Source organism: Lutjanus erythropterus, chromosome 15, assembly GCF_056507025.1.
Source record: "Lutjanus erythropterus isolate fLutEry1 chromosome 15, fLutEry1.hap2, whole genome shotgun sequence".
NCBI classification, from domain to species: domain Eukaryota; kingdom Metazoa; phylum Chordata; class Actinopteri; order Lutjaniformes; family Lutjanidae; genus Lutjanus; species Lutjanus erythropterus.
This window is the reverse complement of record NC_139331.1, coordinates 13,190,430-13,217,496: the sequence shown is the minus strand read 5'-3', so window position 1 is coordinate 13,217,496 and position 27,067 is coordinate 13,190,430. Positions and strand designations below refer to the sequence as shown.

Here is a 27,067-nt window from a genome sequence, read left to right as displayed (position 1 = left end):
AGAGGCCTGATGTATAAATGATACACACTCACAGAAACCATATATACAGCCATTTCCCACATATAAACTGCTATTTTTAGAAGAGAGTTTGTGAACCTCATGCATACTTCAGATCAGACACTCAGAGTTTTATAGAGCCAGCTGTAGGTGATATGACAAGAAGATTAAATGTAAAGAGAGACATAAAACATTGTTTATATTATTTGCAGATTTTATTGATTGTATTATTACTGTATGTTTGCAGCCCACACAGAATTCTGTAAAAATGCCAATCAAATGTACATTTGTAAACTTAGTTTTAAATGATGTGCTTTTCACTTGTTCGTTTAATGATAATTCTGTAGCACTAACTAATCACTGCGATTGTAGTTTACAGGTAAACCTTATGTATTAGTGGTACAGGTGATATAAATACCCACAGTTGAACATAATGTTTGTGCGTAATGTCAGCTGTTCTGACGCTGTTGGGAACCTCGCTAATGCGTCAAAATCAGTGGTATTCTTCTCGCTCTTATGAGTTTTGGAGTGGGCACAAGTATTGATATACAAACAGATCTTGAAGAGTGTTTCTCCACATCTGTGTATGGTTTTGTTGGTTGTTTAATGCACATTCATTAACATCATGTAAATGTTCTAGATTTAGTCACACAGGCTAATTTTCAACTGCTAATTTTGGCAGCAAATAAAAAAACATTAAAAGAAAACATGCAGAATCACAGACAAAAGCAGACTGATGGCATGTCAAAACATTAAATAGGACATACGAAGACATACAAAAGCTTGCGTAGTAAAACAAAACATTAAAGAAAACATGCTGTACAGCAGCAAATAAAACACAGACATGAACATAGTTAACAGAACAATGACATAAACAGTACTACAGACTACGGCAGCATGTTTGATTGTCCAGTCACTGCTGGTTTATAGATTTTTAGAAGACGTTAAAATGTGATGTTTGTTAGTTCTGCGAGTTTACTGTTCTAGTAGCTCTGGTTGATGAGTTTTGATTTTTTTTAAACGTAGAATCCATAGGATTTGTCAATTGTTTTTGTAAACCATAAAGATAGGTGATTGTTGAGTCTCATTCCCAGGACGTCAGATACCAAGATTTTAGGTTGGTAAAGTGTCCCGAACACAGCAAAAAATATCAGGTTTAGGGTGATGATTTTTTATGAATCTATGTATTGTCTTTTGGAATAATTGTCTTGTTGGATAATTTAGCTGCTTATACAAAGTCTTTCCACTGATTGTAGTGTCGTCCTCCCTGTCTGTGTCCACCTGGAAAAAAGACAGTAGTTCATGTGTGAGAGAATCACAGACACTGAAGTATGTTTGATAAAGTTGATTGATCACACATGGGAAATTCGCTTGTTGCCGCAGCTCAAGGATCGAAAGTACAGGTAGAGTAGAGTGAGTGATCAATAGAAGTAAAAAAAAAAAAAAGAAATAAAAAAGTATAAAATATAAAAGAATACAAATATAAAATATGAATTAAAAATGATATACAACATATTTACCTTTCATGTATACAGATATATGGATATTTGTACAGAATAATTACACAAGTGTTGTAGTACACACATGGTTTGTAGCATTACACTAAGTGAGAGAAAATATAGATAAATATTTCCATGGAAAAAAAAGATAATTGCAGACTTGTTGCACAGAATACAAGGAGTACAATTTACAATATGTTTCTCACAGTACAAGGATGTTACCGTGCTGGATGATTTCACATGTTATCTTTATTACAGATATATATAGACAGACTGGTAAACATGTATAAAATGATATAGTACGGAATATAAAACAAATATATAAGAAGTATATATACATAAATTAGTGTTGTAAAAAATAACGTTATATTGATACTTAACATTTGAAATGCTTTCAATACTAATTTTTTGCAGTATCAATATTCTGGGACAAGCTGTATTTTCTCACTCCTTCTCTCGGACAGCGAGTTGACACCCCTGCAGTGCACACATTGTCCCACTTCCTCTCACTTCCTCACAGTGTTGTCTTCTTTTCATCACTCATCTCATTTGCTCCGGTTGAGTATTTGTTGTCATGTTCTAGCCTGATTATATTTATCTTTTAATAAAAATCTAAAATTGAATGCCCTCAATATTGAGTCAATCTTTCTCCGTAGTGTCGAAAATGGTATTGAATATCAATGTTTTTGAAGGTATTGTGCAGAAATTAGAAATTTAAGTATCACAACAACACTACATAGAATATAATAATAAAGCTGTGGGAGTGGAAATGAGGCTCGAGCACGTGCACCCAGTTCCAAAATGACTGAGATTTATAAAACAGAGCCATGCACACGTGCGGCTGTAGACAAAAATAACACGCATGCATATTTCTGTCTGTGCATACACAGTTTTAGTCACAGCTTTAGGCCCCTGGTCTTGTTGCTGCAGACCATTATGAGCTGAAGTGTGTTAGCTGAAAACATAATGCAGTGCAGCTCATTCAGAGTGTCACTCTGAGGGGCAACAGCAGCACCTCTCGCCTCCAGAGGTGACCCGTTAATTAAACATGTCGGACTCCTCTCAGCAGCCAAGGGGGAGCCGCTTCCACCGCACCAGAGAGGCTTTTAAGGGCTTCCACCGCCATTATTAAGGCGTCAGACGTTCCTCCTCCTGTTGCCCGTCTCCAATGAGGGATGTCCGTCCATTGTGGCAGAAAACAGCGAGGACGGCGGCTCACGGCCAAGTGTCTGTGCATTATTCATGCTGCTTGTAAATTGGCCAGCTGCAGTCGGCTCAGGAGAAATTGCTCCGAGTTTGAAATACACTTCCTCTTCCCACACAGCGGGGCTGCTGCTTGCAAGCTGCAGGTTTCCAATGGCATCGTTCCGCACAAACCACTGTTTCATTTTGTTTCCCATCATCTATAATTCTACAGTGGTGCTGCTTCAATGCCTCTGTTTTCCTCATGTGCTATATACAGTATCAGATTGAATTATACAGTATGCACTATCCCACCTGTTCAGTCATGTATTTCCAATACATGTGCACAGCGTTTCTTCCCCCCCGCCTTGTGAATCTATAGATGTGCCAAGGGGTGTAATGCAATTGTGAATTATTGGGACTTAGGTAACTCTTTTATATTGCTGCCAAGCCCAAACATATTTTTGAGCAGAACCCAATAAAGCCACAAGGATTTATGAACTCCGCTTTTTCACTGGTTTGCCATCCATTCTCTGTTTTTTTTCCCTCCAAAGCAATCTTGAGAATGGCACATCTGTAAAGTGATAAGGAGAATGTTGATGATGGTTTTTGCATGCAGCCTGGAGACCGCGGGGTGAAGAAAAATTGGAAAAAACCAAACAAATTGATGCCATTATACCAAATGGAAATTTCTGCTGCGTGAGAGTGACATTCAGACAATAGCTCTGTATTTTCTTTAACAAAAATCTCTCCCCTTCCTCCCCCTCTCTGTCTCTCCTCTTCCTCTCGTATCTTTAGATAACAAATACGCCCCTGCAGTGAGTCTAAACGGTTTTATATTCATCCTGGGAGGAGCCTACGCTCGAGCCACCACTATCTATGACCCAGACAAAGGAAACATCAAGGCCGGTCCCAACATGAATCACTCTCGGCAGTTCTGCAGGTAAGAGATTATTAACCACATGTAAGTTAAGTCCCCAGCGTGCAATTTTAAAGCTCAAATTGCAGGTTCAGTTTTGTGAGAAGTTTAAAAAAAACACCCATCTAGAGAGCCTCCAAAAAAAAAAAAATATGTAAAACTCAAGCTTATTAGTAATCTGTCAGTCTTTGTGTCACGAGACAGGTAAATGGCTGCGCAGGGAAAATGTATTCAGGCCAGTTAATTAAAACTCAAACAAAGCCAGTCGTGGGATGACAATGTTTCCAACACGATGCATCGACGTTGTGAAACTTCTCTCTTGGTAGAGAAAAATTGCTTTCTGATTCATGGGCTTGATTTTTAAAATTGCTTGATCAGTAACGGTGCTGTCTGTCACACTGGGAGAAACAAAAGAAATGCTTTACCAAAACAGAGACTGCTTGATTTAATCAACTTTCTTTCAAAGCATTTAATGGCTCTGTTATATCCTGAGTCAATAATATGAGTCATTAGTATTTTTTATTTGCCATTACAAAGTTAGATAAGTGTAATTTTCCACAAAAAATGGAAGTCCACACCTGTAACTTTTATACCATATGTGGACCCATAATTAAAGGATAAATATGTAATGTATTTACTGTATTAAATCATAAAATGACAATGATATGTCATCAGAGATTAGGGAAACATGTTGGCTTGCAGTGTTACAGCCGACATGTTCTCCTTTGAAATTTCAATTCTGGAACAACAGTTTTTGTTTGCCTGTTCCACATTAATTAGAGATCAAATTAATGGAGAATGTTCCCTGAATTAATGAGTGTCTGTTTGTGAGTCGTAAGAAATCATGAATATTTTTTTTTTTAGAAGGAGTAGATGTTTATAACAGTTCAATTGAGCAATATGTCAGTGTAGTCTGGCAGGAAGCCGCTGAACCCCAACTCCAGAGTGTGTATTTTCAGAGCAGTTGTTCTTGCAGCCTGTCTGAGCTTCAAGTCTGAGGAAGCGAAAAAACTTTCTTCAACCTTAATTTGTATATTATAAAGGGATTTGACCGATTTAATGTATCGTCTATGGCTACAAATCACTGTTTGGATTGCAGTAGTCTCTTTTAAATGCTAGGGACTATTATTTAATAGATTTTTAAGCAATGTTACACTGGAGGGTGAGCTTTACTGTCTTTACTGGCATGACATTTATGGACCTTGGTCCTGACTGTATCACTGTCATGCTAATAATGATGGTTAAGCACACTATACAACATTTACCAACAAAATAAAAGATCTAATCAAAGTGTATTCATAACATGGGGCAATTCACCACTGTTTACATGGAAACACATGGGGTCTGACTAATAACTGGAAGACAATCAGTAATATCAGTAGACTCCTAAGTTATGAAACCTAGTTTACCACTCCTGTAAGAGGGCCGACCCTTGGTAATAACCAGCTACACAAACGATTTCTAACCCCTGTTGAGTCAGCCAGCCCATAATAGTTTATTGCTTAACTTCCATGCCAGTACTTCCTCTCTGCTTCTACAGACTCAGGGCCTGTCGACAAGAATCTACCATGGATAAGTACCTCATATAGCCCCACATTAAATAATCTGAACTATCCCTTTAACAGGACAGCCTTTCAGCACCATAAATTAAATTGCGGGGTAATATTGTTAGTGTCATGCTGATTTGACCACGTTCTAAATGTCTGGTTGACCAATCAGATTACTTGGTCCGAACTACTTGTTGTATATAATGGCTGATAAAGGGAGATAAATTAAATTTAACAACAGTGGGATCACATCCTAATATCCCCGTCAGCTCGAGCCACTGAGGTGTGCAGTTTGCTGGATAATGAACCCACTCTTTTCCGAGCCCGAGCCCTTCCTCTTTTTTTTTTTTTTTTTTTTTTTTTTTTTGTTGCAGAAGCTGCGAAAGAAAGAAGCATGAACGAAATACATTTGGGAGGCAATTACAGACAGTGATCTCATGTGCAGAATGTATAACATAAATCATGTTGTCAGAGTTATTGATAAGCTGCAGCAGCACACGGCAGGCAGCTGTTCTGCTACATTTAACTAAGTCTGACACACGAGAGAGAGAGGAGGAAGAGACGCCGGCGAGGAAGGAAGGAAGGAAGGAGGGAGAACAACAAACACGCAGAGCTGCCAAAAAGAGAGACGCGCACAAACACTCGGAGACGGCACTATCTGCAGTGCACGCTCCCGCACACGAGATGAAGTGTAGCAGGTCATCGTGCAGGAGAGCTGATATTCTCCCCTCGCTGCGCCCGGCCCTCTGCAGGCCCGCACCTCCCCTCTGTTTATCAGGACGAGCAGCTCCAGGCTTTGCCCGCCGCTCTCTCCATTTTGGATCAGCTGTGTGGCTTTCTCTCTGAGTAGATTTAGGCTTTATGTAATAATCTTTTTTTCGGTCCCAACTGTGTTGTGAATTTGTGCAATAGGACGGCATGTTGTTCGCTCTCAGCGTGTGTACGTGAGTGTGTTTGAGCGTGCACCTTATGTAAATGCAGATCGTTCCAAACCCCAATAGGAGTACAAAGCCCTAATCAGCTTACAGCCCAAGTTTTAATCCTCTCCGCACACAAACTCCTGTTTCTGTTTCTCATATCAAATGAGCACATTTGTACTGATATTTGCTTTTTCATTAGTTTTCTCTCTCGGCCTCGAGAGGGAGTGTAATGTGTGTGTTTTTTCTTCTCTACCTCACAAAGTAGCCTTGTTGGGCGCGTCGAGAGCGTGTGTGAATGATGTGAAACAATGCGAGGCGTGGCCCCCAGCGTGACAATCAGTGTGTTTATGAGGATGATGTCTTCTGTGTGGCTTTGTTGTCTTATCATGATTAACAATAAGAACGATATTCCTGCTGCTGTGAGTCATAGCGATCTAGCATCAAAGCCACATTAGCTCACACACACTTGCTTCACCCACTTATCTTCCTGACACAGATTCTCTCTCATTGTTATTTGTTCCAAATAGGCAGGGCTTTTAATTTGAAGCAGCGGTGGTAGGAAATGTTGGGTTTGCATTAGCAATAACTTAATACATCTGATAGCGTTAAAAGAGAGGAAACGGTTAACGGTGAGGCTGATATCAGTGAGAAAAAATTACTAACAGTAACATTGGATTACCAGCATGCATCACTTCCTGTGAGTCTCTGCAGATATACAGTAGGTGGATAATTTGAATCCAAGGAGGGAACGGCGGACTCTCTCACTAACAATAAAATGTACTATATTTAAATGTCAACCATAAATTGTATCAAAAGCACTGTTTGATTTAAAGGGAACTTTCACCACTTTTTATGTGGATAATGTTGATGATAAATCTAGTTAAGTGAGATAATACCTCGTGCTATATTGACTAAGCTGAGTTCTCTTGCGTCGTCACAGTCGTACAGTTGGAGTTACGGAAGAACTACAGGTCATTTCAGCTTGGATTTCTAGTCTCTGGGTAGCCAGGGTGCGTGTGAAATATGTATCTTTGTCACTTAACATGATGTTTTGGCCAACAAAATAATAGCTATAGGCTAGGGTGGTGATAACACGGCAACATGGACATCAGAAGCTGGCGTGCAATGCAACCTGGTACATGTAGACATACAGGTACGGCTTGGAAAGCATGAGAACTCTGCTTCTTCAGTCAACATAGCACACACAGGAATTTATTGATTCAGTTTACTACATTTACTGTCAGCACTGTCTGAACATGCATGTAAAATGTGGCAAAATTTCCCTTAAATGAAATTATTAAAAGGAACAGTTTGACTTTTTGGGAAATATGCATATTTACTCTCTGACTGACTTTTAGATGAGAAGACTGAAACCAGTCTGCATGTTTATACTGTTTGCACTAACTAAGGCTACAGCTAGCAGCAAGTTAGCAGTCAAAGACTTGACAGAGGGTAAAACAGCAAGACTGGCTTTTTCAAATACTAACAAATCAAACTAGCAGCACCTGTAATGCTCTGTAATGAACTTACATCTACCTACTGTTTGTAAAAACAGTTTGCCATCTTACAGGTGGCTGTCTGCCAGACCTCTTGGCTGTTGCCAGTGATTTCCTGTAATTTTAACAAGTTGCCAGACAGATGCAAACAATCAAAACATAGTTGGACACATAACCTTCCCCCTCCAGTAAAACCTAAGTTTTAACAAATTAAACAAGATTAATGTGTCAATTATTGAGCTTTAGAGTCAGATTTTGTTTCCATTTGTCACAGACTGGCTGCCTGTTTCTTTGTGTTAACTCACCACTTCAGATTTAACAGGCAGATATGAGGGTTGCACCGATTTTCTCACCTAACTTTGCACCTTTGCAAGTGGACAATTACATTTCCCAAAATGTCTTTTACTCTAAGGCAGTGGTTCTTAAATAGGGGTCCATGGCAGTCTGCCAGGTGGTCTGTGAAAAGGTTTCATTCAAATGACCATGATATTAAAAAAGGGTTTATTTTTATAGAAGGCTTCAGAGTTCCACAAATACTAGTACTACTACAGTCGATCATGTGTCACCCATTAATAGCAGAACCCAGCTCTCTCTAAATAGGAACTCTATGTTAACATTGTGCAAATATTTTCAATGCATGTCTAATATCTTTTTATACATTACTTTCTTGTTCTTGCTCACATTACCTAGCATAAGTTTAGTAACTATAGGCTATTGACTTAGCCTCTAGTTATTCCAAGGGCCAAACATTAAGTGTCATCCTCTCATTTATGTCACATTTAATTCAAAGTTAGTATTAGGATTCCCAAACACTGTCAAATCTACATTAAAACAGCAAAATTGACTGAATGACACTTAATGACAGTCAAACATTTACAGGGATTCCTTTATGTTCATGATATGTCATGATTATGGCCGTATCATGTCAGTCTGTTACTAAGAATTCTAATTTGTAAAAGTAAGATAACTGACCAAAACAAACCTGTGTGTGTGTGTCTTGTGCAGCGCTGTGATCCTGGACGGGAAGATCTACGCCACAGGAGGCATCGTGAGCAGCGAGGGTCCGGCCCTTGGCAACATGGAGACCTTCGACCCTTGCACCAACACGTGGACTCTGCTGCAGTCACTGCCCTGCCCGCTCTTCAGACACGGCTGCGTGGTCATCAAGAAGTACATTCAGAGCGGCTGAGGGCGGTCGGACACGCCGGGTCGACGCCAAACACCAGCTGAGCTCCAGGTTGTGGGACGATGTGCGACGGCAGCTTAGGGCCGGGACCGGTCGGTCAGCGACCTCTGGACTTGACGCCAGCATCCATCCACCCTGTTACCCGTCCCACCCTTTCCCACTCCCCAAAAAAAAGCCCTGTGCAGAATGTACTCATGTTCAACTACTCAGCCATGTCAGGTGACGATGCCTAACCTCCAGTACTGTATGTGTCATGGTAGTAGTTCATCCTCTCATCAACAGGCACAGGGACCCTCTTAGTAAAACTCTTTGGTTTTTGATGAAGTCATCATTGTTTCAGTTCTTTTCCAGATGTCTGTAAACACACCACCTTCCTATTTCTTTTTTCTGACTCAGTGCAGTGAAAGCCATTGCAGGTCTAGATTTTTCTCCCTTTTTGACGGTTTTGTTTGACAGGTGTAGATTTCAGTCATTAGAGAGCATTTTTCTGTCTGTGTATGAGGGTTTTTCAGTAGCGACATCCACAGGACAGGAGGAAAAGTGAAAGAAAGGACTGTTTTCCTCTTGGTATCAGTTGATTTGATGAGTTTCTTCTCTCTCCACTGTATCAGGAAGTGAAATTCCTGCTGTGAGCATGGATTTATGAGGTAATTTTAAAAACAGATTTTGAACTGCGTGTCACCCGGTTCTTTTAATGACTTGTTAAACATAGGAAAAAACCATCAAATCTGGGTCAGGTGGGGTTTAAAGAGAGAAAATCTTTAGTTTTTCCTTTGTTCTTGTTAAATTCCAGCTTGATTGAGATATCATCTGGAGGGTGAGTGGCCTGTTTTTGTTTTTTTTTTTCCTCCTTGCTCTCTGGGACAAAGACAGCATTACATTTAGAGAGAGAGAGGGAATTCCTCCTTCTGCTGACATCTGATCACTTTTCAAGTTGGGACAGTTCCTCCGGAAAAAAAGCACAATAACCACCTGTGACTGTTATCATAAAAGTTATCTGTTGATCCATGTTTTTATGTCTGTCATCCGTTTCCCCCAACTTCTTTTTGTTTTATACAAATGTGTCTCATTGCAACCCACACAGTGATGTTGGGTTGGTATTCTGTAAATACAGGAAGGAAATATGTATATTTTAAAACCTGAAGGCAATTCTGTATAAATGTTTTTAGAAAAAAAACTGATAGGTTGGATTCAAAATGGTATGTCTGTAAATCTGTACCCAAAAAGGAGAAATTAACAGTTGTTATTATTGAAACCTAATACATATACCAGAACATGAACACTGTGTCCAGTCTTTTTTTTTGGTTTACTGTCAGGTAAATCAAGAGTTTTGTTTTCTCAAAGAGAAATGGTCTGTCTAATACAGGTAAGTGGCTTGTTCACATCACTAATGTTGCATTCACATGCTCCTCAGATGATCCCACTTCCCTAAATTGTGAGGTCGTTCTTCCGACTTGTGTGTCTGTGTAAAAAACATGGATGGAGTAGGGAAAAAGGTGTTTTTCATTAACTTACTCCATGTAGATCATACATGACATCTAACTGAAATCAGTTCAGAAGTGTTTTGTTTGCTTTTTATCCAGTGAAAACACAGCTCCCCCTTTTACATGTATTTGTTATATATACACACCAATGCAGCATCTGTGTATATATACACATAGTGGAAACAACAGGAGTTCTAAGAAGGGCAGTGTTGTTGTAGAGTCTGGGTGACGGACTGTCAAAGAACAGGGTTCCAGACTTGTTGCCACACTAGTACATTCACTTAAAACCACTAAGATATGTTATCAGACTTAATAGTAATGAATAACTTTTCTATGTCACACTACGTGGTCACCAACTAAAGACACAATCTAATATATTACAGATTACATGTGAACAAATAATTTATATCTGATATGTGAATTCAAAACGTTATCAACCAAACATTTAATTTCTCCAAGTCTATGATGTCAACAGACAACGACTCCGGGGACGTCAAGATGAATTTTACATGTTGGTTACTCAATTTTCTGATTATTCTTACACCACGTGACTGCTGGATTAGTCCAGGCTTCAAATGTGTACTTGGACAAACTTATGGATGCAAAGATTTAAGTGATGACAGAATCAGTGAATGTGGTTTGAAACATCTCACCCATGTCTTTATTGCACAGAAGTTGCAGGAGTTAATGTTGGTACAGAGTGGCTCTGCGTTGGGATTGTTTTTTGATTGTTTTAGAGTGATCACTACTAATTTTTCACAAAAGCACCTTTAAAAAGTGAGACTGAACAACCCTGACAACTTTATATAAGTAACATTAACTTCATACTTTTTAATACCTGTCAAAATTGTAATTAAGACATTTTAAGGCCTAAATTTCAGCTATTTTTGGAAATTAGTCTTTAAGGAACCATGGAAACCTTACATACAACACGGATGTGAAGTAGATTTTGACATAAAAATACTATCGTGTGATTTTTTTGGCTTCACAAATGACCTTTTGACACACTGCACTCTGTTTTTCACAGATTATCTGAAACCATGTGGATTTCCCATTTGTCTGAATTTCCAGAAAGAAAAATCAACACTTGAAATTTACAGTTTGAACCTTTATTCAAGTATATCACAGCAGTTTATTTGAGAAATACAGTAAATGTTTCATTTCAAATATAACTTACACTAAAGTAACAATTGCGAACAGGTGTGTTAAAATACACAAACAAACAGAAATGACAAAGCTATGGAAAGTCTTGACTAAATCAACGGTGAAAATAGGGAAGAACAAAGTAATTCAGGATAGAACAAACCCTTTCCTCCTTCTGCATACTGGACTACGTAGTCTCAACTACCAGACAAAAATTGGTTGTTAGTCCAAACTGGCTACAATTTATAATAAGAAAGTAATATCACAATGTATGACATTTAAACTACCCATATTTAATTTTCCTTTGTGTTTTTAATTTCATAAAAAATAACTCTTTTGGCAGAAAGTGGAGACAAAGTGAAAAACATTTAAAAAGTTAGTCTGGTCCTGTTTCTCTTCCTGGGATTTTACTAGACAGACACTACGTTCTCTTTAAATATCACTTCCATCCTAATGTTAGTCTCTTCCAGTATGCCACAGTCTGTAACCACTTTAACAAAGAAAGAAAACACCAGAACAATGAAATAAATAAAAAAAAAGTCGAAAAGGGCATGTTGTCGCGTGTTTGAACCTGAGAGACCTGTAAACCCTTTATTCCCCCGAACATGACGCCAAATAAACCTGCTACACAAACGCTACGCAATTCAGCAAAAAAAAAATGTTAAAACGGACACGACGCTTCCCGATTCGTTAAATTTCAAAACGTACAAAAAGACAACTTACTGAATATTAGGTGTAAAACATTTTTAATAATAAATAATCAGAATCATGAGATGAAAATCTGCAAAAAAGAATTTGAAAAAAAAAAAGGCGATGGATGTGTGAAGAGGCAGAAAAATGCTCTCTATAGCTTCTAGCAAGTTGTGATAGGGGTGACAATATGAACGAGGAGCAGATGTAGGATCATCTCCTCAAGTGTCAAAGTACAGTAGAAATTAACCTGAAACTAAAGCAATAAAATATACAGACCATGAAACATCCTTAAAATTCAATCATCATCTGGCTCAAATGCAAACATACAGAACAACTGGAGAGATATAAAGAACTCTTGGATTACTGCAGCAGCCGTGGTTACACTGATCTGGTACCTTCGATGGTACTTGTAGATGTTTGCAACAGTATTTCAGGGAGGAGGAAAATACTGTGTGTTTGTACCCAGTAAACAGTTTTCGCATTAAAATAAATTAAGCTGAGGTAGCGTTGTTTTTTTTTTTTTCTCTCTGCAGTAGTCCAAGTGCTAACCTGTCGATGTCAGTTTGCATATGGTCTTTTGCTTTTTGTCACCTTAGGATTTTGAGAAAAAGGCAGAGGTGAGCTGGGGTCGGAGTTGCACCAAGAGGTTTTGAGGATCGGACAAAGAGTGCTTTGAGAGAAAAGAAGGGGCCTTCTCCAGTCTATATGGCATCTCCCGAACCATGAAAACGCCATGAAAACCTTATAAAGCTTCAGTAAATACCTTCATTTACTGCAGTGAGAAAACATAGATAACGTTGGCCACAGATTAGAATCCAGCTTCTCTCGTCTGGTGTTGAGGAAAACAATGAAATAAAGTCGGTATACACATTTAAAAGGAGAAAAACAAAAGTCATGTAATGCTTTGTACACCTTAGTGATGGGCACTGCCTAGAATGGCCTTGTTCATTATGAATTCACAACCCATGCAAAAACAATCTCAACTCAAACAAAGCATCGTATAAAAAACGTAAAAAATGAATTATCAAATACACAACATAATACATAGGTTGTTATGAACATTTTCAAACAGAATTCCTGTGAACAGGCACCGTTATGTCAGCACCTTTTATTTTTTTTGAGGGAGTGGGTTAACACTTGGCACGGTAAATTGTTTGACTCACATCATTATGTTTTTGCATATGAAAAACTGAAGAAAAGCTGGTGTTGTCAACCTCTCCGTACACCTGCTGCCTTGCTCAGGTGGAGACTGACCTCCCCAACAGGTCGCTGATTAACAGGGCATGAATACATTTAAATATCGTAAAAACATTTCAAGTGCTTGAGACGTATCTGGCCACACACAGAACGTGAGTATCACTGAAAAACTCAGATTTTCAAATGTTGTCAATTACTTTTATTTTGGCCCTGGTTGGAGATATGTTTTAAACGACCTAATGGCATTAAGAAATATACTTTTTTTTGCTTCAGTGGTTAAGACCCACCCCAAGTTGGAGCCTGTTCATTGTCACAACAAGTAAATAAAAAAAAAAATCTTGCTTAATATATCAGTTTCATTATGAGGTTTCAAATAAGGCACACACTAGGCAGTGCAAACTCTAGACGTGTTCCAATTTGTACTGCTTCCAGTTCCTCAGCCGGGGTGTCGGTAGGAAAAATCAACTGACGGGCACAGCTTGAGCAGGGAGGGAGAAAACATTCAGACTGTGAATGTGGTGAGGAGGAAGGGGGCTCAGCTACCACAATCTATTGAGGACGTGACAATCTGCGAAGACTGCGAGTGTCAGAGGTGGTCTATGAGAGAACGTTTTCGAGCGAGGTTGCTGTACAGCCGACACACAGGCGACAAAGGAACAGTTCATTCCAAATCAAAGATACATTTTTTTTCATTTTCACCTGCAGGGGTTTCATCCATCTAGATAGTTTTGGTGTGAACTGCAGAGTTTTGGAGATATCGGCTGCAGAGACAAGAACAAGTAACTCAGCCAATGCCTATAAAGAGTAATAGTGACAACTGATAATGTCCAAATTGCAATATTTATTCATATGCAAGGGCAGGAAACAACTATCAGAACTCCTTTGGCAGACCAGAATGAAGTGATGCGAGTTATTGAAACAAAGTTATTAAACTGTATTTATTACGTGGAATGAAAAAATAAATTCAATTTGGGACAACGGTTAAGTCTAGGGCAATTTAACTTAAAACAGTTTCAAGCCCTGGAGCAGTTTCATCCATTTCATCTAGAAACTATCCTCTCTCTGCAGTAGAATCTATTGGAACTCCTTTCTTTCTACTAGAAAGAAAGATGTTCTTTCATGAAACTGAGCACAACAAGTCTGTGGATTATTTTGAGCAACCATGTAATGATTTTCTGGGAAGAGACGGCACTATTTAGTTTTTTCAAAAAGAAAAAAAACTGAGCAAAAGTTGAGTTACATTCATTATATTAGATAGAAGGCAGACATTTCTCCAGCAGATATCTTCAAACCAAAACCATCCAAATGGATAGACAGCACTACAGGTAAAAGGAAAAAGATGTTTTTTTTAATGGTTTTTAGGGTGAACTGTCCCTTTAAGTTTGTTCAACAGTAACTCTGAGACAAACACTGAGGGGGCTAACAGCTTTCCATACCTGATAACTGCTGTACTGAAGAGGACATTATCGCTTCATGTCCCGCTGTGCTAACCTCAACTGGTTTGGGTTCCCACTAAAACGTCTTTGTAAACTATTGTTCTGGGTGAGTATCCTTGACGGTGGCTCAGATATTAAACTAATCAAGTAGCTAAAATGGCGGGATAAAAAGAAAAGAGCCGCACAATAGCAAGGTGACAACTGGCCTATGATGAAGCGCTCCACTCGAGGGCAAGATGGGCTCAGCATTGTAGTTCAGTGATTCAGAACATTATCTGTCCTCATCTCCTAGCGGCACTCTGCATTCACACTTCTGCTGGTGAGGATCTGAGTGAGTGTGTGTGTATGTGTGTGTGTGTGTGTGCGTTTCTTGTGTGTGGTTGTAGAAATGCACGCATACCCAAGAGTCAGGGTGTGTGTGTTTAAGTGTGTATGTACGGCCTGCTCCGGCCAGCTTGCGATATGACATCACCCGATCTGTTGGTTTTGCTAGTCATTCGAGTTAAGAAGTAATCCCAAGAGCAGCATGGATAAAAGTTAGGATAGCACCCGAGTAGCACCAGGGTTGCCCGTCACCGTTGGGTGTGTGTGCGCGTGTGTGTGACTGACACACCTCCAGGAGTTTGGTTGTGTAGAATGGGTCTGGATCTGGCCAGGTTCCTGAGACGATAGCACCATTGAATGTCTCTGTCCTCAACCTCGTCCTCGTCAGGACCGGATGTCCTCTGTGTGTGTTTCTGTGTTGAGGGCTGGACTCAGAAGTTCCTTCACTCTCTGTAACTCAGTTTGTATGTGTCTTTGTGGTCCCAGGCTGATCAGGATCTACCTGACAGGTCTTCTTTCCATCAATCTCACAGGAATGTATCAAAATGCTGGATTCTCCCCTCCATCTCCTGCACCACAAACAGAAATAAGATAAACATAAGATAAAAAAAACTTTGCTGAAGGAAACTGATGTGTAAGAGATTCCACCAAAATTATGGTAACACAGAATTAAAAAACAAACAAAAAAAGAATACAAGTAAAAAAAATAAAGTGAAATATAAAATATAAAGTGTATATAAGCAGTAAATGTGAAACAACAATGCTGAAAAGAATGACAAAGTGACATACGGAGAAAAGTAAGCTGATATTACCTAAAATAGAAAAGTTGTATTGGCAGTGACATTAAGAGTAAAACTGGCAGTGATATCGAAAAGTAATTAGAAAAAAAAGTAATATTGCACCTGATAATGACCGTAATATTAAACAGGATAATAAAACTAATACTGTACATGATAATAAAAAATATTGCACAATGTTAAACATTATGTTGAACATTACACATGATAATAATAATGAAAAGGAATACTGCACATGATACTGAGTGTAATACTGCACAATATTAGATAGAGATTACACCAATCCACTTTTTTTTTTAATTAATTAATTTATTTTTGTTATGATTACCATTATTACTATTAGTAGTAGTAGTAGTAGTAGTTGTAGTATTAAGAGATTGAAACTGAACTCTACACTGGAAAGTTTGTATATTTGTGCAATTTAACCTGTGTAGCTGTGTGCTCTGACCACTGTTGGACACTGTAGGACTCTTGCAGCCACAGCTGATTTGCATTACGTCCCATGATGTATTGCTGACAGTTTAAGTTTGCCATTTTTTGTTCCAAAATGCAAATGTTACTGTTTGTTAATTTTTATAATGTGTTTGTTTGAAACACGGTGGTTTATGTTGGTAATTGTCATTTTTGTTCTGGTTTATTGTTACACCAGAAGGGAGGTGCTAGTACTTTTCTTCAGTCCAGCTGTATCGCTGCCCAGTAATTTGGAATGCTTTTCCCCTATTTTACATACAAATGCAGAATAGCAGTGGACAGCACTTATCAGCTTGCAGTTCGCACTGCTTAGTGTGGTATTTACAAATAAATAGAAAACGCGTGGCGTTGTATAATTAAGAGTGGAATACAAATTGGTGTTGAGAGTCTGACGAATACCTTACGTCAATTAGGCCGCGATACCAATATTAGATTGGATCTTTCCCATCACTAATATTAAATCTAATGTTGTTTATGATGCATGATAATAATAATGAAAAGTAATATGCCACAACATAATTAATGTAATAAATTATATTAAAGGGTAATATTGTGCATGAAAATTATAATGAGCCTAATATTGAAAAGTAATATTGCACATAATGTTGAAAGAAGTAATGCAGAAATAATACTGCAGTAAAGCTACACGGCACAGAATATTGGTGTTATTGTTCGCACTGTCCGATGTTTCAGTGCGCACACACGCAGACACTGCTTAGTCTCAACCAACACAGCAAACTCGCATGTGTGGATAAAGCATCTGTGCACCACGGATTCAATATTACTTGGAAATTTCCCACAGCAAACAACAGCTTTCACCATGATAAATGATGTAAAATGAAGCAAAGCTGTGCTGGAATGAGACAGGCGATTTTTCTCAGCGTGAAAACAGCAGAGTTTGACACTGACTAAATCTGAACGGAGCTGGAGGAAAAGAGATGGATGTTAGCCTGCAATAGACCATGATTAATGCCTTGAAGATGTTACACTGTGTGTGTTCTCTCATCTGAATGGCTGAGTCAGTGCGACAGACGCCGCTACAAGATACCAATTTCAACATCTACAGCAAAAGTTAAAAACTATCAACTTTACAGTAAAAAGCAAAATCAAGACTTCTGAGGAGAGGGTAAACTTCCAGAGAAGGATGGTCATCTTTGTCAGAAAAACACCTGTATCTTTAATGGAAATCCTTGGAAACTGTTTGTGATGACTTGTAAATTCTTTCTGTACCCAGGACTAAAAAATGGGTATCCTTTTAAAGTGGGGCGCAGACACAAAGCCTCTGAAGCACGACCGCGAGCAAGCAGTATTTTTGAGCCAGCAGATGCTGATGGCCTCAAGCCTTGTGTTTCCACAGTTGTGCCTACAGCCCCCAAGTACTGCCCAAAAACGTGCCCGTAACAGTGTAAATGTTATCCATTCTGTCCAGTTCAGAATCAATAGGAAGTGGAAAGCTGAAGCGCAAGTTCAGCTATTATGCGATATAAAGTCTCTATGTCAGTCAGGCACCAGCGACCTATTGCAGAAGCTCTTAAGGAAAGGAACATAATGGAACTAGAAGAGGCTGTTTGGTGTTGCTGACCCTCGCTTGGAGGAGAGTGATGAAGGCTCCACGGTTATCCTGAAAAATCAGCGATGAGGCCGGGTGGATGAGAAATGAGCTGCTGTGCTGACATCTCTACTTAAATTGTCTGCACCCATCTCCCCGCCCAAAGCCAGGCAAGCTCTGACTATGACTCTTGACTCCGCCTCAGGCCACAGATGGCCCTGCTTGGCCTGTGGACCATCCACGCGTAAAACTGGCTTCAACAAAGCTCCTCTGAGATGCGATCTGAGATTGTAAGTGACAACGGAAACAAAACTGGCTAAGGCGAGCACAAACTTCAGTGGGATGGTGGATGGTTTCCAGTTAATTCATTATTTGATCCTGATAACTCATTAAATTAATTTTTAATTTTTAAGCTGGTTCCAGCTTCTGAAATATAATTATTTGCTGGTTCTCTTAGTGCTGACTATTACAAAATATTAAGGCTGGGCAACATATCGATATTATACTGACATCGTAATATGAGGCTAGATAACCTTCTAAAGATCATAAGTTCTAAATGTTTACATAATTTCTTGAGCTGTTCTGTATTTCTTGTTATGGCCTTCATGTATTCGCTATTTCTTCTTTTAAAAAGTCACCTTAGACATGTCCATGAATGTTTGAATCCATTGAAAAGTCGACCTCAGTGCCATGTTCATGGCCGCTTTTGTTGGCTGTAAATGCATTGAATTCACAAACTGACTCATACGACAGTGAATGCCGTCCGTAGGCCTTTCATAAACACAGAATAAAGTGTTTGGTAGCAAGCTGCTCATTTGACAATCGAGATAAGGTAAACTATACCCAACATATCTTGCAATTTATTCTGAATAGATTTTAAAAAAGGTCACAGGATTGATGCTTTTCTGCATTTTCTGATTTTAACTCCCAACTCATTCATTTATAACATCAATTGAGCACTCGGCACCTTACCATACCCACAATTATCAACACCGGGTCACACAAGCTATTAAAGCCAGTGAAGGTATGAAAAGTAAAGTTAACATGCGGTATAAAAATTTCCTAATTTAGAAAATTCCCTGAAAGCTTCAGCTCATCAGGTGCAGCCTGTGCTCAGACACCTCGATGCTTTTAACAACCGTCTGTTTGTGTCTCACTGTACGCCCACACACCAACACATAAATAAGCTCTACGCCACCTTGACGCTTTGCACCTCTGTGATCTCGAGTCTCTGCCTACAGGCCTATCACCTCATCATCCCTAAAACACAGCAGGCGATATAACAAGCCTCAGCAACACCTCACTAACATAAAGCTAGGCCTCTTCGTTAGTGTCTTTCTCTGTCTTTAAGAAGTCGACCAGCATAGCGAGAAGGTTTAGTTCCTGTATCGCTCAATAGGTACAACACAGCAGAGTTAGAGGACTTTAATTTCCCATAGGAGCCATCAACACTATGCATTAAAAGAGAAATCCAGCATCGCGTGCTCGACACTGTTAAGATGTCATCAATTTGTGTAACGTTCAGCCCATTTGTGACAAAGGTGTTATAAATTACTTTGGTGTACCCGCCTCCTTTGAACCTGTCTTATCTAGTTCCACCTCAGCTGCTGATTTCCCCTATTTCCCAGATCAAATTTTCTACAACCCCTGGGAGAACAGGGCTCTCTGTGGTGTGTGCGTGTAGGTTAAGAGAGCAAAAACAACAGCAGCGTCCTAACATTTTTCTTTTTCGACAAGAGAAAAAGTCAAGAGACAACAATTTTGTGTGCCGTGTGTGGATGAAGGTGTTGTTTCACAAGATACTGACAACAGATTCACGATGATGAAAGCTTGGGCTGCACTGCATTCTGTTCTGCAAAGGCTACTGTCAGGGGAAACAGATTTCTCTGACTGTTTTATGATGGTTTTGTCTTTCTGTGACAGGAACAAACTGGAACAACACTGGAACAAAACCATCTACAGTTTACCACCTATCTGCATGAATAAAAAACAACGAAGACACAATCAAAAGACTAAGTGGACATGGAAATCTCATGTGTTTTAGGAACAATTCTCCAACCTACACTGAACTCACTGTACTCAGATCAGTCCACATTTATTCAAAGGAGAAATCTAATATATTTACTTTGATTTCTCATAAAATGGCCAAGAGATGCCTTCAGAGATTACGTAAACATGCTAAGATGAAATACTCGCTTCTCTGACAATAACTTTATTCTTGAAAATTCGATTTTCAGCCAGAATAACTGTTTTAATTTGCCAGATTCATATTAATTTGAGTTCAAATTAATACTGAATATTTTCATAATCTTTAGATAATAATCTTTAATAATCTTTTAGAAGGAGCAGATGTTTACAATGGTTAAAGTGAGTAATATTTTAATGGGGTCTGGCAGGCAGTCACTGGACTCAACACTTGAGTGTGTATTGTTGAAGCATTGTCAAAGTATAATGTTGCACTTGTCTTGTGCTCCTGCAGCCTGTCTGAGTTTCTTCAAGCCTGGGGAGGGTATATATTAAATAGAATATTGACCTTTTTAATATACTGTAACATCTATGGCTCCAACTCACTATATGGACTGCAGTACTGATTTTTTGATGCAGAATTGCTACATATTGCTCCTTTAAAAGAAGAAGTATTTGTGTGCGCATTAGAAATACATTCGTGAACCTTTTTTCAACTTTTTTATGTGTAGATTTGTTTTACATTTATATAAAATGATAACTTACAAATCCCGGAATGTATTTGTAAATCCGTCTGTGTACATTCATTAATACTGGGATTGATCTGACTCCATACTTTCGATAAACACGTAAGCTGAAAGCGGCTATATTAAATGACCTGCAGGTCACAATCTGCTGCAGCAGCAAACACGCACAGAAGCAGAGAAATAACCAAGCCTTAGGATGATCAGCAAAGTGGAGCAGGGGCATGTGGAGCTCTGGCACCGCACCGACTTAGGTTAAAGGTCAAAGGCTCGTACAAAGCCTTAAATTGCTGTCGGAGACACGGGCAAAATGAAACATTAGGCGTGGGGCAATATGGACGCCAATTTGTAGATAGAAACATAGTTGGCATGTTATTGTGTACAGAGCAGCGATGGTCCCGCTGGCTTTAACTGGAAGCAGGGTGCAGTCCACTCCATCTGCTTAAAGGTCAGCTCTTCTGGAAGGCTGAGACAAGCCGTATCCTGGAGGAGGACGGGGAGAGTAAAGGAGACAAATGTATGGACACGCTCCATTTCACTCGTCTTCACAATGTAGACACAAACACCACGCACAGCAGCAGAATGCAACATTAAATGGAAATGGCTTCAGCCGCCATACTGAGTAGCAACCCTGCACACGTGTGCGCATGTTTCTGCTTTCTCTTGGGAGGAACAAGGAGATGACCTGCTGTGGAGTCGAGATGTGTGCTGGAAACACAGGAAAACAAAACACGTGCCAAACGAGCTGACATTTCTGCTCTGGAAACACCAATTTAGGCTGGCAGTATGAAATGAGCCCAGACACGCGCCCCCCTCCCCTCCTCCAACAGCCGGCCTGTCGACAGGCGGCACCACCTGGCTGACTGCTCTCTCTGACATCCTGACAGCCAGTTCTGGCTACCAGCACCAGGACACTGCCATTCCTGGCCCGCTGTCTACACCGACATCCTACAGCAGCAGCAGATGACCAGATGGGATTCTGGGAAAATATACAGCAGCTTTTTCTGTATGGAACCTTGTCAAGAGAGATTAAAAATGAAAATAGAAACCCTTAACCCATACTCACAGAATGCAAGAAATGTATTGTTTGTTGTATTTCCCAGAAAGACAAGACAATCAGCACACTGAGGATGCTACAATAAACATGGTTTTTGCTTATTGTACATTTCATGACCTTGATGCTACAGTAATAAGAAACTTCCATTTATTCTTATAAAATCAATTAAAGTAAAATAAATAAAGGCAGGGTGTGGAAATGTACATTAAATGCTGGCTGAACAGGGTCTCACTCACATTAAAACGATAGCAAAAGACTTTGTTTGTGAACATCATGAAGTAGCGTGGGATTATGGGAGTTGTTGTCTTCATTATTAAACAACCACTGTAGATTAAAATCTGCTTAAAAGTTTCAAATTCAAGTTTAATTCATGTTATGTTCAGTCACATTTGCTGGGTTCCTTCCTCACTCTCTGACATATCCAATGTATTCTGTGTTTACCTGGAAGATTTATCAACTAGTGGCTAGTGGAAAAAAACAATTACCTTGAATAAATTAAATTGTTTTTACCCATATTACAGCTTTAACTCCTTGTATCATACAGTCTTAACTGTATTAGTCAGCCCCCCACATGTCCCTTAGTTTGGTTCAACTCCTGCATGCCCACAGGATCATGATCATGGTATCTGATCCCACAGACACTCCATACACTCACTTCAGACTAAACCAAATACATTAAAAGGGCTGTGCTAAGGCAGTTATTAGTGACTGAGTCTGGGAAAGTGGGGGAAACAGTCCAAATCTGTATCTCTGAACTACCTCTTTAACCAAGTCAGATTTATTTAGGCTACATTATGTGATCTTCTTTGGATAACTAATGTAATATCTAATGTCATATTTTTAATTTCCATTGTCTAAGCCTCCTCGGAAACTGTTTGGAGCCCCCCGAAGAGGCCCGCTTCCCATTATGAAAATCTCCGATTTTTCCCATTACTGCTCAGCTCCGCTTCCACACTCAAGCCTCCATGCCCCCACCCACTTCTCCATCATGCCTGGAATGTAATTAGTTCAGTAAATGCTACCAGTTGTGTGGACCCTATTTAGACGACTTTGGACCTAGTTATTCTGTTTGCATGCTGTCAAACCTGCAGCTCAAAATAAAAGATGAAGTCAGAAAATACTTATTTTTCTTCAGGTATCTTTCTCCAGGCGATTTTTCCTCAATAAAGCCTTGCAGAACACCTAACATCATCTCTTTTGTACCGCACACAAAAGATGCCCCTTGTTAGACAGCTGCAGCAGAGTGTCTCACATTCACTTACAATTGAATTTGCCTTGTTCACATGTGCTCTTCAGAGGCTTAAATCTTTCTGGTGAGCTAGCAACAAGGTATTGGGGCAACCATTGTGTGGTGAAAAGATGAGAGGTTAGAATGACTCAACAATGTCATATTGTCCCAGTGTGACAGGTCATAATGAGACATGGTACGTCACGTGCAATATCATGGACATAATCATTAATATTCTGCATTAGCCATATACACTTACCTGTACTTCAGGTTGATATTGTGCATATATATGTATATGCCACTTCTCATACATATCTATATGCAACCCACAAAGAATGATCCATACTGTAAATATCATCATATCTTTAGGATCTTTACCCATAACCTGTTTATATTTTGGACATTCTGTATATTTTGCATTTGCATGTCATTAATAGTTTGTATTTCCAATCTGTATATCTGGACTCTTTGTACTGCAAGTGATGCACAACAACTTTCCTATAATATGCTGTCATAATGTTTCATATGTAGTTTATCTCACTGTTTTATGTCTTTATAAGTTTGCTACTTATTTACAACCATTTGAGATATGCTTTTTAAACTGGACCATAATAAACTTTGACTTGACTTGGCTAAATAAACTTCTATTATATCTTATGTCTCTCACAGAGCTGCAACCAATGATTATTTTCATTTTAAATTAATCTGCTGATTCAGTGTTTCCCCTATAATTGTACAGGGCTGGTGGCTAAAAATAATGCCATACATCCATTCATTCTGAAATCAATGAACTGTGTTTGATGGGGGCTTTTGTGTGGCATTGTTCCAAAATGTGAGTCAACCTCTGATGCTGCCTCCTAACTAGAAGTGAGTGAGTGAATGGACTTGAGTGGATGGAGGTCAAAATAAATGCCCAGATATATAATGACTGATATCACAGCAGCATGCTTGTGTTTTCCCTTTGCAGATGAGTAAGTTAAGTATTCATGACTAATGTAATTTTGTTTTTTCTACATAATTAAGGGACAGTTTATCAACTTATTTTCCCAACAGCTCCACATTTTAATTGCAAAATGTGTACATTTTGAAGAAATTCCCATAGAAGGGCTGCTGTGAATCATCAGATGTTCCGCTTCTCAACCTTGTTAATGAGTCTCTCGTCCCTGTTCAGTGCTTTGATGAGGGGAAACACCAAGGATGTCTGTGTTGATTTTGACCAGATAAAATAGGTTGGAGGTGAAGCAACTGAGCAAAACTACGCTAGAACAGAGCCAAGGTGAGCGCTTTGTGAGCATGTGTCCACCTAAAAAGACAAAAATCTCTGGCACAGGACAACCAAACAGTTTTTTCTCCAAAATCCCAGCGCCAAGCAAAACTAAATACAGTTGGGGATGAAGTGCAGACTGCCTGCTGCGCCGTATGACCAAAGGCAACCACAACAATATGTCATACTGTGTGCCTCTTCTGTTTAGGTTTTTTTCAGTATGCAACACCAGGCCTGAAAAAAATTCTGAGGAAATGACTAAGATTATTGTCTGGATTAATCAATTCATTGTTTTGTCCATATTGCCTTTCAATAAAATCTTTCAAGATTTTTCAGAGCCCAAGCCGATACATTTGAATTGCTGTGAAAAAGCCAAAAACCTAAAGATAGGTAGATAGATAATATTCTATCAACGACAAAGAAAAATTGAAAATATGCACCATGAGAAGCTGGAACCAGGAACTTAAAACCATGAGCAAAATGGTCACAGATTAATTTTCTGACTATCATCTCTAGTCTCGCAGCAGATTCCAATCTGATTGCACTGTATTATGTGATGTTAGGACATTATATCATTTTAATATAACTCTAATGGCTTTCTACTGACAACTGGACAGCAGTTAAAGACAATTAAGAACGGTTTCTGACCTCTAGTAGCTGGGTCTTGTCGTACTCTCTGCGGTGCTGGTAGATACACTGGCTGAGAAGGGAGTACAGTCTCTCCAGCTGCTCCACGCTGTAGCCTTCACTCTTCTTCACCACTGTATCCAGTAGAGCCTGAGGGGAATACCAGATCAACAAATTAAGCATTTAAGACTTATTTACTTACAAAATCTTCTTAAGGATGCATACTATACACTATCACTAACACCCATAAACATGTGTTTGGAGAAACAATAATGAAACAGACAGGCATACAGTGCTAAATAACTGGACACAAGCTAAGAGCTGTTGCTGGTGCATGGAGATGAAGCATTTGGAGGTCAGCTGTATTCAAAAGCAATTAAGATCAGAGTGACAGCCAATTAAGGCTAATCATAATTAGAACCAAGTTTACATTTCACTGCTACTTTAATTAAAACATTCTGGACAGTCAAAGGCCCTTTTAATTGACCTGTTCGTCACATTTTACCCAAGCCGGAGTCTGTGTGTGTATATGTGAGTCTATTTAAACACAGGGGCTCATCAGAATGCACGGACTGAGACAGCAAAGGCACAATAATTAAAGTTACCATCACTGACGCAAAGCAAACAGGGAAACCTCAACAGAAATTAAATGGTACGTACGTGTGTGTGTGTGTGTGAGTGTGTGTGAGTGTGTGTGTGTGTGTGTGTGTGTGTGTGTGTGTGTGTGTGTGTGTGTGTGTGTGTGTGTGTGTGTGTGTGTGAGAGAGAGAGAGAGAGAGAGAGAGAGAGTGACCATGTGTTAAAGACATAAAACCAAGGCAATGTCAAGATTAATAAGACATGGATGTTTGTCAAAGCTTCTCATCAGCCAACGTCTGAGAGATAATTACAGTGAGCAAAAGAAAAATTACAGAGGTAAAAAGGTTAGCATTGTATTAATCGCTGTACTCCATTCGACTGTGATTTCTGTTTAAATGACAGAACAGTTGTCTTGATTAAAGTAACAGACAACAGCTTCCCATCAACAAAAACTTCCATGTGAAGCTTAATCCCAAGACAGACTTCAGCTCATGACCAGGAATTTAACCTTGAGAGCAACACTTCACTTTGTCAGGATGTTTTTACTTTTCAGCACCTCTAACGGAGTTACAGAAAAGTGAATTTCAAACATGAGCTGCCCTTGGGGTCCACCATGTTTCCCCAAAGCGCTGGTCGACAATGCTCTGTTTAGGAATTAAATGCATTAGCTTTATACTTAGTTGTTAAAATTTAATTAAAGGGAGACCACCAAAATCAAAAATACATTCTTCCCTCTGGCTGGTAGTGCTATTTATCCATCTAGTCTGTTCTGATGTGACCTGAAGAGATGTGTGTTTTCTCTCAAATATAATGGGACTAGATGGCCCAAAGTCCAAAATATTCAACACCAATGCCTCTTTCAAGAAATCATGATCTGATTACTCAAGATAATTCAGAGACCTTGTAAGCAATTTCATGTAGGAACTACTTTGTTTCTACACCCACCAACCATGTCACCGCACACAAGGAAGTGTGCATCTACTCATGGACGAGGGGTCAGAGCTCAACTGAGGAAATTGAGGAGGATGCCACTAATGTTTACATCCCACGTTGTCACAAGCATGAGCCTCTCATCCAAGAGCTGATGCATGCTTGCTTTTTTGGCATTCTGAGAACCACAAGCTGGGCGCAATCTCTAGTTTCATTATATTTGAGAGAAGGCAGACATCTCTACAGCAGATATCTCTAAGGCCATGTGTAGACCAAAGTGCTTTTGCCCCACCTAAAACAGCCAGGAGCTCTACAGAAAACACTAATCAGGGAGTGCACAAGAGTGCTTTGGTGGCTCTTGTTGCTAGGATACGGAATATCAGCGGAAGTAACAGTTAATGTATATTTTGCAAGTACTGTACCTTATTTCCCAGATAACAAAGTTCTCCTAGTTGATCATTCTTGATCAAGTTATCAAGAAATACTGTGTAAAAATGTCAGCACAAGGTACAGTGGCCCAATTGCTCTCGTCCTTTCTTAGTTTAAGTAGAGAGGATGGACACATACTGTTCAATGTGGATTCATAAGACTTTGTGGGCAAGGAAACATTTTTCAACTTTCTGCGAACAGAATAAAAGGACATATGCTCATTGCAGAATAGGTGTTCAGCGCCTCAATGTGCTGCTGGCATTTGTTGTGGAGTGTAAATACACAGTGTTCCCATTGCAAACAATTCAAAAAATACACTGGCCTCAGGAAAAAAAAAAACACTTTGGTGGACACAGCCCCTAAAACTCAGCAACTAGCACAGAAACTTAAACTTTGGCTACTGTT

General features: G+C 39.3%; 2 protein-coding genes across 5 annotated transcripts in view; one reads left to right on the top strand and one right to left on the bottom strand.

Annotated features, from left to right (window-relative positions):
- The window catches only part of klhl29 (kelch-like family member 29), a 321,705-nt gene extending 311,679 nt beyond the window's left edge, over positions 1–10,026 (top strand). For all 4 annotated transcript variants that reach the window (XM_084736948.1, XM_084736949.1, XM_084736950.1 and 1 more), the window contains 2 exons: positions 3,477–3,621; positions 8,566–10,026. In XM_084736948.1, the coding sequence (XP_084593074.1) occupies positions 3,477–3,621; positions 8,566–8,749 (329 nt within the window). In that variant the 3' untranslated portion in view covers positions 8,750–10,026. The remainder of the gene's footprint in view (positions 1–3,476; positions 3,622–8,565) is intronic.
- A 1,297-nt stretch (positions 10,027–11,323) lies between these two features.
- atad2b (ATPase family AAA domain containing 2B) overlaps positions 11,324–27,067 on the bottom strand; it is an 89,918-nt gene continuing 74,174 nt past the window's right edge. The window contains exons 27-28 of the mRNA XM_084736916.1: positions 24,746–24,874; positions 11,324–15,592 (exon numbers count right to left, since the gene is read on the bottom strand). Coding sequence (XP_084593042.1) covers positions 15,551–15,592; positions 24,746–24,874 — 171 coding nt within the window. The 3' untranslated portion in view covers positions 11,324–15,550. The remainder of the gene's footprint in view (positions 15,593–24,745; positions 24,875–27,067) is intronic.